General features: G+C 46.5%; 1 protein-coding gene across 1 annotated transcript; it reads left to right on the top strand.

The window, feature by feature from the left end:
* The first annotated feature begins 1,744 nt into the window (after positions 1-1,744).
* FAM107A (family with sequence similarity 107 member A) lies at positions 1,745-12,393 on the top strand. Its single transcript, XM_053470114.1, has 4 exons — positions 1,745-1,933; positions 9,827-10,001; positions 11,643-11,799; positions 12,204-12,393. Exons 1-4 carry the CDS (start codon positions 1,852-1,854, stop codon positions 12,309-12,311), a joined length of 522 nt encoding a protein of 173 aa, XP_053326089.1. The 5' UTR covers positions 1,745-1,851; the 3' UTR covers positions 12,312-12,393.
* Positions 12,394-12,934: the final 541 nt, after the last annotated feature.

Raw genomic sequence — 12,934 nt, 5'->3', positions numbered from 1 at the left:
TCGCTCGCGTTAACCCTTTGTCCTTGTTGTTATTAACACCGCAGTTACATCTAGCAGCGTTTCAGGTGTGCTGGATGTGTTTACTCGAGATGAGCGCTAAACCCAAGATAAGGAGCCCTAAACCGGAAATCAAAGATTATCAATTATTCAACATCCCCCCCCCCCCCGAACCTAAAGATAAACTCAATATCGAATCCTTTCAAAAAATGATCAACCCACGACGTGATTTCCGTCTTCCATAAGATATTTAGCCGATCGATCGATGCAGGGAAAGGCTCCTCGCCCACCGGGCTGGATATATATATATATGTTAAGAAGCCTCCCCATTGCGTGTAATTATTGTCGTTGCCATGGAGAAAGACCTTATACTGACAAGCGTTATGAGAACAACTTGTACCTTGGCATGCGCGAGCTGCCGACAGCTGACGGGAGGCTTTTCACAAACATAACCAGAGATCCCGATCATTAGAACGTCTGACTAATTCCAGAGAGGAGAGCGGGATGTGGCCATCATGCGCGGCCGCCTCGCCAAGCCATCCCCCGATGCTCAAAAAATTATTCATAATAAAGAAATGTGAATTCACTATAATTCCCATTCTCCCCCATTAGGAACCCCCAAAGGGCCACTTCTGGACTGGCTCGCCAATGTTGCTTGTCCTATACAGCCATGGAAGGCAACTTGGTCTGCGCCATATGACACGTTTAACTATGGGGGGCCGTTATATTTGTTGGGTCCACACCTGGCGAGGTCTCCTTGTCCTCAATGCGGGGGGGGGGGGCAGAGGGGCTTTACACCCGAACCCATGGTGGGAACCCATCGCTGAGGGCTTCCTCTATGCCACTAACAGGACACGAAGGTCAAATAACTGCCTCGGGGGAATAAGCGCTCAACACGAGGGGAAAGGCAGTGAGTGAAGGGTGAGTGAAGGGTGAGTGCCGGACGGCGGAGCCATTAAATGGCGATGGTCTGGTCCAGGATCCCGGCGTCATCTCGCATCCGGCTCCAGGTGTTGGTTCCGGCCGGGTGATACGCGTTCCGGGCGTTATCGGTGCGTTGCGTTATTTCTATATCGCCGGCAGGTTCCGTAGCGCAGCGAGCTACACCCAGGTGAAAGAAGCACCTGTTTGCTTGCCGGTTCTGTAAATGTTTGCCGCGTTATCGGAAGATGAAATGTAAAGTTTGGTTAGGAAAGCATTCAAAACCGATAACCCAACCGCGGGGCAGATCTTCTGTATTTCGCTAATAATTAACTGTTTAAATTCCACTGGGGGGAGCGATCTGTAGATCGGGGATGTTGTTTTTTTCCTTATAATAGAGGTCATGGACGCTTTATGTCCAGACCAATTAGACTGGTAGTCACGTCTGGTGGTGGATAAATGGAACAGCCTCCCATCAGAAGTGGTAGATGCTGATACAGTGAGGGAGTTTAAACATGAATGGGATAGGAAATTCTATTTCTTATTTTATCTTCTTTACCAAATGTTCTCTTTCCGGGGCTGCTTATTTCGGGATTTTTAAACCCGTTCTGTCCGCGCGTTGGTTCCAGGAGTGAGAGTCGGAGAGATTCTCGGTGTTACAGAGTAACCGGCGGGGAGCCTTGTGAGCGGCGGGGGATCCCCCGGTGTCCGTGGGAGAGGCGCGGAGGGGTTAATTCCCCTGCTGTATTGCAGAGTCCCCGTTTCAGTCAGATTTCTCCCGTCGGGGGAGGGCTGCGAGTCACGTGACCCCCCCTCTCCGCGCTCTCGCTGAAAAGATCTTGCGGGAGCGAACGCTCTGCAGTTCTCTGCCGATGGCCGCGAGCGGCTGCCGGGCCGGTTAGTCGCTGGGTTGGGGACCCCCGAGACGCCGTCATGTCTCAGAAGTGGTTTGACCGGGTGAGGGTGCCGGAGGCCGCCCCGACGGGAATGCACCGAACGATGCTGGTCAAGTCTGGTGAGCGGGTGTCTCTGAGCACGGGGTAGGGTAGCGCGGGCACTCGGGGTTACCCCCCGTCTGTAGTCTGGGGTGGGTTGCGGTGACTCGGGAGGGGTCGCTGGGTGAATTAGCCGCTCGTTCCTCCTCTGATCGGTTTGAATCACGCACCGTCTAACGGGTTCGCCATCCGAGGATCAGGCAGGAATCCCCCTCGTAGATCGGACTCGGATCGGCGGGATTCTCTCTCCTCCGGTGTGATGATGCTGATCGTGAAGGAGCTGAAAGTTTTGGGGGGTTTTACGGTTTGTCTTTAAGATGTTCTGCAGCAGCCGGGCTCTTTAGGCTTCACATGTAGGTTCCAGGAATATCTTCACCCCCCCCCCCGTCTCAGGATCTAGAATGAGGTCCTTAGATTTCCTGAAGATGCCTTAATAGCACCGGTAATGTTACCGTGAAATGTTTCTCTGTCCAGAGGGTAGTAGATAAGTGGACCAGCCTCCCAGCAGAGGTGGTAGAGGGTAATACAGCGAGGGGATTTAAACATGCATGGGATAGACATCTAAGAGGAGACCAATAAGGGCCGATTGGGTCTGATCTGCCTAATTATGGTGAATTTTATGCCGGAATGTACTTTACTGAGAGATAAATTCATTAGTGAGACGGAGAAACCTCGCGATCCAAATAACGCGTTACGTAAAACCACGGAATCCTCCCTGATGTTTATTCTAGATTTTCTTTGCTTATTTTAGCCAGAATCTGTCTGTTTGCGCAGGTACAGCGCGCCCGATCTGCCTTTTTTAAGTAATTCTCTGGCAAACATAAAGATTCTGTTGGTATTTAATAAATTGATCGTAAAACCCCTTTTAATCCGGTAATTCTGGTGTCGCTGAAATGCATTAACCCTTTGTAGCACCGGGGGGGCGTTGCATGCTGCGTTCGCACAGAGAATGAGTTACAATGTAACCCCAAGAAAAACGAAGAAAGAGAGTAACTCGCTGGGCTGAGGACGGGCGTTATAACGAGCGGCCGCTGCGGGTATGGGGTGTATATGGCTGCGGGTATGGGGTGCATGGCTGCGGGTATGGGGTGTGTGGCTGCGGCTATGGGGTATATATGGCTGCGGCTATGGGGTATATATGGCTGCGGCTATGGGGTATATATGGCTGCGGGTATGGGGTGTATATGGCTGCGGGTATGGGGTGTATATGGCTGCGGGTATGGGGTGTATATGGCTGCGGGTATGGGGTGTATATGGCTGCGGGTATGGGGTGTATATGGCTGCGGGTATGGGGTGTATATGGCTGGGGGTATGGGGTGTATGGCTGCGGGTATGGGGTATATGGCTGCGGGTATGGGGTGTATATGGCTGCGGGTATGGGGGGTATATGGCTGCGGGTATGGGGTATATATGGCTGCGGGTATGGGGTGTATGGCTGCGGGTATGGGGTGTATATGGCTGCGGGTATGGGGTGTATATGGCTGGGGGTATGGGGGGTATATGGCTGCGGGTATGGGGTATATATGGCTGCGGGTATGGGGTGTATATGGCTGGGGGTATGGGGTATATGGCTGCGGGTATGGGGTGTATATGGCTGCGGGTATGGGGGGTATATGGCTGCGGGTATGGGGTATATATGGCTGCGGGTATGGGGTGTATGGCTGCGGGTATGGGGTGTATATGGCTGCGGGTATGGGGGGTATATGGCTGGGGGTATGGGGTGTATATGGCTGCGGGTATGGGGTGTATATGGCTGCGGGTATGGGGTGTATATGGCTGCGGGTATGGGGTGTATATGGCTGGGGGTATGGGGTGTATATGGCTGGGGGTATGGGGTATATATCGCTGCGGGTATGGGGTGTATATGGCTGCGGGTATGGGGTGTATATGGCTGCGGGTATGGGGTGTATATTGCTGTGGGTATGGGGTGTATATGGCTGGGGGTATGGGGTATATATCGCTGCGGGTATGGGGTGTATATGGCTGCGGGTATGGGGTGTATATGGCTGGGGGTATGGGGTGTATATGGCTGCGGGTATGGGGTGTATATGGCTGCGGGTATGGGGTGTATATGGCTGGGGGTATGGGGTATATATCGCTGCGGGTATGGGGTGTATATGGCTGCGGGTATGGGGTGTATATGGCTGCGGGTATGGGGTGTATATGGCTGCGGGTATGGGGTGTATATGGCTGCGGGTATGGGGTGTATATGGCTGGGGGTATGGGGTGTATATGGCTGGGGGTATGGGGTGTATATGGCTGGGGGTATGGGGTGTATATGGCTGCGGGTATGGGGTATATATCGCTGCGGGTATGGGGTAAATATCGCTGCGCACCCGACGGTGTTGAGGACTCCGTGAAGCATCAGAGTTCTGATTGGTTCTGGGCCTTGACGTCTAAAGAATCCGAAATCCTCCCATTAAATAAATAGCCACAAAAGCTTACAATCCAACGTAAGTGAATCGACTTTTTCGGGGAAAGACGGCCGAGTGACCTGCCTAGTGACAAAGCGTCTAGAAAAGAGACCGACGAGCCGGTGCTCGCTGATATACGTGAGCTCTGTGTCCTCCGAGCGCGGCACGGCCTCCCGTCACTCGCTTTCTGCGCAAACGACTCCAATATGATCGGTAAATCGGTTGCCGTATTAATCTCCGCTTACGCCACAGATTAGCAGAAAGGAGACGCGAATGCCACTCGGGGTTAAACCTTGCGTTACCATGGAGACCGCTCACTTGTCACGGCGCTCACCGGAAATCTGTTATTTGCTTTTCATTATGAGTCTGCTGGTTACTGGGCGCTGGGTTTATCGCGACGTTCGTCCGTCTCTCGAGGCCGCGAGGAAACGGGGATCAGAATAACGGAGAGGAGCGAAAACCCCCCATCTCCAAAATACTGGGGCGCAGCGCGCCTTCCCACGTCCGTCACCGCGGTAACACAGGAGCAATGCCATGTATGTGACCTCTTGTAACGTCACGACATACGTGACCGATGGGCATGTGATGCCAAACGTGAGACTCTGTGGCCGCTTCCTCTTCCCGCTTTAACTTCCGCAAATGTCTGCCCTGAGCAAACCTCTGGCAAACCGGCCACATGCCCGGCAGCCCCTTACCCTCGCTCACACAGCAGATCCGGCCCTTGTGGACGCGTGTATCCAGCCGGGGGGCCGCGTGTATCCAGCCGGGGGGCCGCGTGTAAATCATTTAGCAGCTGTTGGCCTTAAAGTGCCAGGACTGATCTTCCCCGGCTCGGATGATGAACTTTTCTCTCTTCTTTCTAATTTTTTCTTTATTTAATTTGATTTCTGAAGTTGTTTTTTTTTATCAGTTGACTTTCATCGAGACCGATGCCGACGATCTAAATAATCAAGAATGAAGATAAAGTCAAAAAAAAAAAATCACTACAAATACTTCATATTTTTGGTATCTTCTTATATTCCACGGAGACCTAAACCGACTTTTACTGCGTCTCGATCTCCGCGTTCCTTGGCAGATCCGGTCATCTGGAAACGTTCCGACGCGTTCATTTATCGATGCAAAAATGTGCATTTTATCGAATTACTTCTTTAACCCAAATGTGTCGGCGCCAAACAGCAGTAAATAACACAAAAACCTCGTACGCCAGGTCTTTGTAAACCGAGTGTCCTTAATGCCCGTCCGCCGCGAGTCAGAGGGCGACGTCTCAGGTGGGCGAGAACCGGCAATGAGAACGGAGATCATTCCTAAAACAATCATATAAAGTGTGACCCCCCCCCAGCTTCTTGCCCTAAGAGGAAGGGTTAATAGTTGGGAGGCCGTTCAATGCCAGTTTGGGCATAAAACGCAAAAAACGGACGTTTCCAAAAACAAACTACTGATCGGTTTCTTTGTTGGATTTATTGTTCAGGTTTGCGATGTTTCTCGAATCTGCAACAAATCTTCACAATGTAACAAAAACGAGGAAAGGAGGAACCCGAGGGGAGTTCATCCCACAACCAGCTCGTTTCTTCTTAGAGTTTGAAAAAGATCAGAACAGCCATAAAAAGGACGTCGGGAGCCGCCGGGGGCCGAATGTCCCACCGCTTGTCACCCTCTGCTGGATAAGATGCCCCGGCATTCAGAGCCGAGAGACATGAGAGGACCTCGCTCCCTTTCTCTCTCTCTCTCTCTCGCTCTCGCTCTCTCTTTCTCTTGCTCTTTCTTTCTTTTATTTCTTCTTCTTGGGCAAGGAGCCAAACCTGTTCTCAACCAAACGGTTTGTTCTTTTCGCACCGAGCCAAGTCCCCGGCAGACCATTGAAACCGGCAGAGAAGGAGCTTTTTCTTTGGTCGGGGAAACCAAGCCCTGCGGAATCTGCATTCAGACTCCTGAATTACATTCAATTGGGGGAACAGATTGTGAAAGGGCCGGTTTAATGCTCCGAGCAGCCCCACCAACCACAGACGCATACTAACTACCCTAATGTGCATTATTTACATCACAACGGTCAAATGATTGCATTAACCGAAATTTAGGACGCGGTTCCCATATTGAACCCGAAAAAATGTCAAATCACCCCAAAGGTCATCGTCCTCTTAATACCCGTTGTATATCCCAGGCCGTTCCTTGACCTTTGAATTACTGAGAACCTTCTTCCTTTCATTGAAATATCAACTGAGTAAAAAAACACATTATTATGATATTATTATTATTATTATTATATAAAAAAATACCTTTGGAGATCTGTATTGTTTGTTCCCAAAATAAATAAATAATAGTAATAATTGTCGCGTGGGTGCATAAAATAACCAAATGCACAAAACTTTATATAAAGGAAAACCGTCGGCTCCTTTGGTATTAAAAAAAAAAAAAAAGGCACAAAAGTCCCCTCCGCGGGATTTATTATTGGCTTTTAATTCCATTCCGGGGGCTCAGGAGAAAAATGAAATCTACGACTTTCCTTCCCAGCCGTCTTTCTACGGACCGTCTATGCCTACGTTTTCCACTGTGCGAGACGTAAAATAGTGATTTTTATTTTTTGCATCAAACTTTTAATATATTTTGGAATGTTTTTTAAAAAAATAAGTGGACATTAAGGCCATCTTATAAAAAGGGCAATAATATATATTTTTTTTCTCTCCAATTTGTCATTTTGCTGCCTTAGATAAATGCACGGAAAGAGTTGTTTATATGTGTATACAATACGTGTTTAATACATCGAGCAGCTATTGCTAAGCAACAGAGCTAATATCGGGTCTAATCCGACTGCCTTTATTTTCTACCGATTTTCCATAAATTAATACAAAACAGATGCTTTTTTTATATTTAAATGAATAATAGAGCTGAATTTGTTTAAAAAAATGTATTCATTTATTTTTTGATGCAATCCGTTAAACGTCCTCTCCGTGCTCCGTTCTTCGCCTTATCCAGTTCCGTAGAGGAAAGTCGAATTTAGCGGCTCCTGCCCCCTAACAGGCAATCTGTACCCTGCATAATTTATGTCTCCACCGGGATGGAAAGCGATTTGTCTGATATTCCCCACCCATCGCAGGCGTTTAATAAGTAATGGTATTCGGGGTATTCGGTGGCGCCCGTAACGCACCCCTGAGTCCCTCCGAGGATTCTGTTTTGCTCGGTCTTGGTCGAATGACCCCCGACTCTACGGAGAGCGGCCGCTGCCGGGGCGAGACGATGGAACCGACCGGGATCACCGGATTCTAACGTTTCAAAGCACAAAATACTTAAAAAAAAAAAAAAAAAAAAAAAAAAAAAAACCCGTAAGGATCGCTGATCTTTATTCTACTTGCGGAAAGTTTGTGAAAGATTTTGTGGTCGATTATAAGTTAGGCTGATGGTAGAGAAATGGATATATCGTCAGTATGTATGGCTAGGAGGAGAGGAGAGAGAGAGAAAGAGGAGAGTGGAGAGGAAAGAAAAGAGAGAGGGGAGAGTAGAGAGGGGAGAGAAGAGACATTTAAATACATAAAGGGGTTTATAAAGGACAGGAGGGGGAAAAGTTACTACAAGAGACCGGAATCTAACACTACAGGGTCAGAGACTGAGATGGAATGGAAGGAACTTTTACCCTGAGAGGGTGGTGGATAAGTGGAGCAGCCTCCCAGCAGAAGTGGTAGAGGGTAATACAGTGAGGGTATTAAACATGCGCGGGATAGACATACGGCTCCTGAATCTAAGAGGAGACCAACGACTGATTAAGGTTTGAGTCTTTACAGCAGGAGAAACGGGCGACTAGACGGGGGCCGGATGGGTTCTATGTTTCTGACGTCGTCGTGTATAGAAGGGGGTAGATTTCTATTATTAAGGAAGGTGTTGGAACGCGAGATGGTTGCCTTTAGTAACCTCAATATTCTTATTTCGCTCACATACTTAAAAAGACTACAGTTACATGTCGCATAAAAGATAACATTTAACCCCAATATTTCACAAATGGCCTTTTTGTTTGATCGTTCCCTTTTTTGGCCCCCAAATCCCTATGCCTATTTATTTTGCCCCCGATGCCCCTCTCTCCCCCCTCTTGATGCCCCCGTCTTTTCTAGGAGGTGAGAATGTTTGCTGGGTATGAGGGGATCGCAGGGTTCTACGGCCCTAAAAGCCCTGATAATGTAACAGAACCTTTAATAACAGAAATCGCGTTTATTTGTAAAATGGTGCAATTGATCTCATTGGTTGTTTTTCCCGCTGAGTGAATCGACCCCATAACGTGTATTTCCTCCCCGTTTCCTCCTTGGGTCTAGAGAATGATTTTTTAATCCCGTATAATTTGAGGTTTTCCCGAGTTTCTGCCAATGAATTCCACTGACTTATAACAGAAAGCCGCGGAGTAAATATGAACAGGAGACTTATGTTTAATTGATAATAAAGTGCGAGCGCCAATAAAATCCATGCCTCGGGCCCCGAAGAGGCGCCACAAAATTAAGTTTCTGGTTACATCACTTAGTGGTATTAATGTAGACATCACGAGTCTAAAATCTTTAAAAATAATAATAATAAATCGGAATACGTTGAACTGATGCCAACACCGAGCCCTTTAACTGCTTGTTCATACAGGGAACAGCCTTCCAGCATAGATGGTAGGGATATATTGGATAGACATGCAGCTCTCCGTATCAGAAGGAAAGTCAATAATTAACAGAGCGGCGGCTGTAGGAAGTTTTGTTTTCTGGAGTTAGGTTTCTATGTGAATTATTACCCTTTTATTCTGCGTTTGAAGCTGGGAGACACTGGGGAGGAATAGCGCCCTCTGGTGGTGGCCGAGGAAGGGTAAGGAGTGAAAACAAGCAGGGGAGGAGAAAACGAGGAGGGTGTAGAGGAGGAAGAAATAATTTGGATTTTAATTTCTAATAAACCTGCTGAACGGGTTTCTAAACCAAACAAACCGAATTCCCGTATCGCTTGGCAGAGGAGCCAACGCAGGAATCCGACTCCCCGCCTCGCCGGCTGCCAGCTGAGATTGCGAAAGCGAGATTTCGAAACTAGAGAAACATTTTTTGTTCTCTTTATCTTCTGCCAGGGTTATTGAACAAAAACAATGCCGTTTTATTAGAATATTGGGCCAATTCACTAACCAGAGGTGCGCAACTTCAGACCTTCGAGGCTACCTAGCAGTGGAGGTTTCAAGGTCTTTCCCAATGACACCCCTTGGGTCGTTTAAGGCCCCCCCCATGATCCCCCTTGGGTCTTTTAAGGTCTTCCCCCATTGGTCTTTTAAGGTCTTCATCCATGAATGAATCAATCTGTGCTCAAAAAGAGATCAAATGTGGTCACATGAGAGCAATGGTGGCTTTCCAATTATCATAAAAACCCCCCAAGACACCTGAAGATCTCAGCTTCTCTTGGTAGAGGCCAAAGTCTTGGCTTTGGATTTGTCCTACTGAACGAGTTACAATCTATTCGCAATGAACGACCTCTCTCTCTCTCTCTCTCTCTCTCTCTCCGCAGCCTCCATGTACTCCGAGATACAGAGGGATCCTCCGGATATCGGCAGCATTCTGTCTCATCCTGATTACTTGGAGGGAAACCCGGAACTCATCAAGCCCAAAAAGATCCTTAATCCCGTGAAGGCCTCAAGAAGCCACCAGGAGCTCCATCGAGAACTTCTAATGAACCATCGAAGGTCAGATCAGAAGTCAGTCTGGAAAATAAAAATATGTTTTTAAGAATTATTATAAAGATTGCAGAAAGTTTACGTTTTTATGCCGTCCGTTTTCCGTTAACCCCTAAAAGAACCAAAAAGGATGTTCCATTATTACAGTGATAGATGTTTAACACAAGTGTTTCTGTTTCGTTAGACAACACATCCCACGAGTCCTGCACCAGTTGTAAAAAAAAAAAAAAAAAAAAAAAAAAAAAAAAAAAAAAAAATGGAAAAAAAATTAAAAAGTATTATGGGATGGGGTAGTTCTGACTGCTATACCATAAAGAGCTGCAAACTGTTAACCCTTTTGAGAACAGATAACACTGCTGGAGCCGTGGGTGACAATCTTAGTATTTGTGTCGCTGTCAAATTGTCTTCCACCCTACAAAGTACGAGACCGGAAAGCAGATTATTTCGAATTTTTTTTTTTTTTTTTTTTTTGCTTCTTTGAATTGTATGAAATTTATTGTAATTTCAGCCGATTAGATCCAGTCCGATAGCTTTTTATACAGTAAAATTAAAATTTTCACAATAAAATTATTTAGAAACATAACAATTTTAACAGAATAAACTCAGTTTTTTTTCCAATAAAGTAAAATACAACGACTGCCGCGTTACGCGTGAAAGCCAGTGAGAGAGATTGGCCTGGAGAGCGGCTGTAATCCACCCCGATCACTACATGATCTTCACCAAGTCTAATCTTGTAGGTTACTAATACCCGACACAAAGATCCGTTTACAAACACGGGAACAATAAGGGGACGGAGTCGCTGCCGCGGGCGAACGGTCCGGAACCTTTAAATCCTGCGCGGCCCTGCAGCTATAAAACAAGTTACAATGATGTTAAAATATATATAAAATGCGCAGCCAATCAGAGGAAAGCGTTCTGCCCAATATTACATCCAACCCACAAGACGTGGCCAATGTAAATGCAAGTTTTTTAAAGTGGTTTCATCACCGTAGCAACCTATTGAATGGTCTGATCAGCGTATTAACATTCCATTCCACCGCATTACTTTTTTCAACTGTGAAAAACGGATGATTTAAAAAAGAAATATAGGAAGAAAAATATAAAATAAATGCTTACTGGCAATTTTTGATGTAAAAAAATGGATGCACATCACAGAATTATCAGTTTTTGGGATATTAGATCATGAAATAAAAATACTTCTACAGCATTTCCTACATTATGGAACGCAGCGTTACTTTTTTTGTTAAAATTGGATTCTCTTTTCCCATTATTGTTGTTGCAAAATCCTAAAATGAAACATCTTTTTGATCCAATAAGCAGCGGCTCAATCGTTCCTCTATAAAGCCTGATCCCTAAATAAATATTTTAAAGATTGCTGGTTTGCATGATTTAAAAATAAAAAAAATAATAATAAACATCTATTTGTTTTCACCCCCTCTGGTGGTGAAATGGTGTATTGCGATGGAGTCTTCCAATTCTTTTTTTTTTTTTTTTTTTTTTGTTACATGATCTGTTTTTATTATAGTTCATAGAAGACTTCTGAGATATAATTAATGATATATTGATCACAATTACTATAACCACCGACTTTTGTATGACTGTCCCCGGAGCAGACATATATATACGGCGTATGAATGTTTTTTTTTGCAGAGGTCTGGGGATTGACAAAAAGCCGGAGCTCCAGAGAGTCCTGGAACATCGCCGAAGAGACAAAATCATCCAACAGAAGAAAGAGGAAGAGGAGCTCAAGAAGCTACAGTCTCCGTTCGAACAGGAGCTTCTAAAGAGACAGCAGAGATTAGAACAGGTAAACCGGTAACCCAACTCACTGAGTAAAATGTAGGGCTTGGTTATTAATAAAGAGCTAATACAATAATATATAATATAGTAATACTCGATACTATCATGGGCGTCTGTTACCATGTGTCTTATATACAGCTCTATCTTCTTGGAGTTTGTCGTGTGACCTTTTCTCTCTCTATATATAGTGACACAATGTAACAAGGGCTAGAATGTCTCTATGGGGTTTTCTGATCGCGACACAACTCTAGGCATTTTTCTTGAACGCCCCTTGAGCAGTAGGCGTTTCCTAAAGGTGGAATCGGTGACCTCTCGGTCCCAGCTGCGGCGAGAGCCCAGACACAGGTCTGGGAATAAAGTGAAAATAAATGTGTTGTTCTGATTTGTAAATTGTCGATTTTGTGTGTCCAGCTTGAAAGAGAACAGGAAGAGGTTAAAGAGGAAGGACACGCACCAGAATTCATAAAAGTCAAGGAAAACCTAAGAAGAACGGCCACGTTACAGGAGAGAGTAGAATAGAAGCTGCCACGCGTGGATTCCGTCTTATTAACCCAAGCAGGCTTTGTTAACTGTACTTGGCATTACTGTACTCGTTAAACATCACGGCTCTGTCTCCGGGGCGGAAAACCCTAACCGCGCACGCTACACGTCAACGATGCTAGAACGCCACGTGCTTCAGCTGCAGCTACGATAGCACGCGATCTTCACGTGGCCCCGACGCACATTCCTTGTATCGATGATGTTCTTTTCGTCATTACCGGCTGCTTACGGCTCGACCTTCCGCACCTCGTGGTCTGCGTATGTTTTGATACATCTCACCGGTGAAGACATCTGAGCTTTCTACTTCAACATCAGGAAGGTTCCTGCAGTTATCCGGACCCCGGGTGATGAAGGCGTGGAACGTTGTGGCAAAATACTCGAAACCGTTCAACTTGGACTGGTTGATTGTAAGCTCATATGGAGCAAAAGTGGGAACGTGCACAGTTTTATCTGCTAGTCCTAAGGTGAGGTGGTCCATGCTCTCCAGGTACCTGTGATGGCCACAAAGCGCCAGTGATTGACATGTGGGTCTCCAGCTCTCCCAAAACCCATAGCATGCCACGCGGCATGAGCGATCTCGCCAGGCAGTGGCCGAAACGACA

This window comes from Spea bombifrons, chromosome 6, assembly GCF_027358695.1.
Source record: "Spea bombifrons isolate aSpeBom1 chromosome 6, aSpeBom1.2.pri, whole genome shotgun sequence".
NCBI classification, from domain to species: domain Eukaryota; kingdom Metazoa; phylum Chordata; class Amphibia; order Anura; family Pelobatidae; genus Spea; species Spea bombifrons.
This window is presented reverse-complemented; position numbering and strand designations above follow the sequence as displayed.